The sequence below is a fragment of the Chrysochloris asiatica genome, unplaced genomic scaffold (genome assembly GCF_000296735.1).
Source record: "Chrysochloris asiatica unplaced genomic scaffold, ChrAsi1.0 scaffold00070, whole genome shotgun sequence".
NCBI classification, from domain to species: Eukaryota; Metazoa; Chordata; class Mammalia; order Afrosoricida; family Chrysochloridae; genus Chrysochloris; species Chrysochloris asiatica.
In genome coordinates, this window is record NW_006408588.1 from 14675107 (window position 1) to 14677961 (window position 2855).

The 2855-nt window shown below is 44.1% G+C and overlaps 1 protein-coding gene across 1 annotated transcript in view; it reads right to left on the reverse strand.

The window, feature by feature from the left end:
* Window positions 1-558: 558 nt before the first annotated feature.
* Window positions 559-2855, reverse strand: part of TMEM63C (transmembrane protein 63C) — a 49327-nt gene continuing 47030 nt past the window's right edge. The window contains exon 22 of the mRNA XM_006864790.1: window positions 559-756. Coding sequence (XP_006864852.1) covers window positions 559-756 — 198 coding nt within the window. The remainder of the gene's footprint in view (window positions 757-2855) is intronic.

A 2855-nucleotide genomic window follows, 5' to 3' on the forward strand; every position in this document is an offset into this window, starting at 1 on the left:
TTCTGAGATGGTGATCTGAGATTTCATCACTTTCTGGAGATGAGGACATACCTTGACCTCCGAAGACTGCAGAAGAAGTGGGGGATGTAGGATGGAAGTTGGAGGATGGACACAGAGTAGCAGCAGCAGAAGCCCCTTGGAAGAGCAGCTGGTGGAGGGGTAGCAAAGACCCTGCTTGAGAGCCTTCAGCAGACGTTTTCTGGCTCCTCCCTTGTACATATCTTCTGCACCTTGACATCCCCTGCCCCAGGCAGGAAACTCCAACACTCAGTCCTCGAGTCCAAAGCTTCAGTCTCCTCTCCTAGGACAACAGTAGTTGAGTGTCTCCACCCCATTCCAGGGTTCATCTACTCAGTCATCCCGTTCTAGCAGGTTAGCAGGTCGGGGTCTCCATAAGATAGGAAACGCAGCCAGGGCGGCAGATGTCTCCACTGAGGGTTTCTCAAAGTCTGTAGGAGGTAGTGGAGGATCCAGGTTGTCCTCCTGCCTCCCCCTGCCAGATGCTCCCCTGGATGCTGCTCCCTCTGGGAGTTGCCAGGTGGAGGCCTCAGGGCCTCATCACTGGTATTGGCTCTGACTCTCTAGTTCCAGCCCATCCTGGAACTGGGCTGAGTCCAGATCCCTTGCAAACCCCCTCAGGCCACTCTCCTCTTCTCCCTCTGTTTGGCTGTTCATGGTGCCATAGGTGTGCCGGGCAGGAGAAGTGGCTGGGGTTAGGTTCATCTCTGGCTCTTGTAGCACGGTGGCCACATACATCTGCTTGGGACAGAGATGGAAGATGGGACACAATCACATATGGAGCAATGCTCTGGGTACACCCTGTCTCGTCATGCCTTACACCCTTACCCCCGCCAAGCCATGGATCCTCCCCTCTTTGATAGCATCTCAAGTACTGTTGGTGCTCCCCACCCACCCACCTATCCAGCAGCTCTTGATCGTTAGCAAATATCTCCAAGTTCTCAATGCTAGTTAATGGCAGGTCTCCTGACTTAGTCCATAGTTCCTTCAGAACACGTTCTATTCATTCTTCATCCAAAGTCAGGCTGAGCTCAGGGGGAGTGACACGCAGCTCCCCTAGACTGGGTTCTGGAGAGACCCCAGCCCTGAGCTAGTGTACTTTTTAATACAGTGTCAGGGACACTTCCAGACTTGGTGTGTATCAATGGTGTGTTTGTGAGTCAAGACTGGAATTCAATACTATTCTATGTTCTTTGGCATATGGTCTGTCAAATAGGAATGCCTGGGAGGGCAGCAGAGTAGAAAATGACAGGAATTACTATGGAGAAAAACTATTTGTCACCCTTTGAAGTGGTCTTTAAGATAGTTTCTTAGTTTGAAAATATCCAATTAAGGGGAAGAATTGAACCTTCCCTGTAGGAATTTATTTCAGTGAAACTAAAAAACCCAGTTGATGAGGGAACACTTTTCCTACAGAACAACACTGGAGAACTGAACATTTGCATGGCACCAAAATCAAACCCACGGAGGGTCAATAGAAGGGCAATGTTAATTGAACAGTGAAGAATCTATCTGTCATCACATTAATCAGGGGTCACTTTAACATCACTGTTGTTGTCGTTAAGTGCCACTCCGACTCATAGTGACCCTGTACAGGGTTTCCGAGGCTATAAATCTTTATGGGAGCAGAAAGCCTCATCTTTCTCCCGCGGAACCACTGGTAGTTTTGAACTGCTGACCTTGCGGTTCATAGTCCGATTCGTAACCACTACGCTACCAGAGCCCCTTACATCATTAGTAGGAACAAACTGGATATACAGTGCTATCTGCAATGTGCTTTAGTCTCTAGTGTTGAACTGGAATCTATGAAGTCTTTGAATCTAACTTCTGGTTTTCAGAAAATATGGGAGATAGTAGAACCTTTTATAAGACATCATGAGGAAACAGCTAGAAAAATCTAGATGCTGGGATATTCTGAAAAGACTACTGGCTTGCTCTCTAACAAGTTGCAAAGAGGGGACCGACCGTGCTAGAATAAACGGGACAGATACAGTCTAGTACAGTCTAGTACAGGTCTGATACAGGTATCAGACTGGATCTTGGTTTAGACAAGCTATAAAAGGAAGTTCTGGAACAAATGGAAATATTTGAATATGGACTGGATATTAGAAAAGAGGAAAATGTAGCCATATGGATAAATAAAGATTGCTTTAAAAAGCAAGTTATATAACAATAGGTATAGTATTATTTCATTTTTATTTAAAAAAAAAAGTGTGAGTGCATATATATGTATGTATACCTGTCTAGTATATATCTCTATATATGGAAAAATTTACACTGAGGTATCAGTGGTCATCTTTGGGTGGTGAAAATATAGATTTATGTATTTTTATTTATGTGGTTTTCCCCCATAATTTTCTACAATATTCATACATACATCATTTTTATATTAATGAAATATTTAAAACCAATTTCTCTCTATATATATTGTGTATGTTGTTGTTGTTGTTGTTGTATGCCGTGGAGTTGGTTATGACTCATAGTGAACTTGTATAGGGTTTCCAAGGGTGTACATCTTTACGGGAGCAGAAAGCCTCCTCTTTCTCCCACAGAATGGCTGGTGGTTTCATATTGCTGACCTTGAAGTTAGTAGCCCAACTGGTAACCACTATACTACCAGAGCTCTTTATATTGTGTGTGTGTATATGTGTGTGTGTTTATATATGTATAATGGTGGTGGTGATGTGCTGTGGAGTCGGTTCCGACTCATAGCGACCCTGTACAGGGTTTCTGAGGCTGTAAATCTTTACCAGAGCAGAAAGCCTCATCTTTCTCCCGCAGAAGAGCTACCAGAGCTTATATATATATATATATATATATATTTGTTGTTAAGTGCC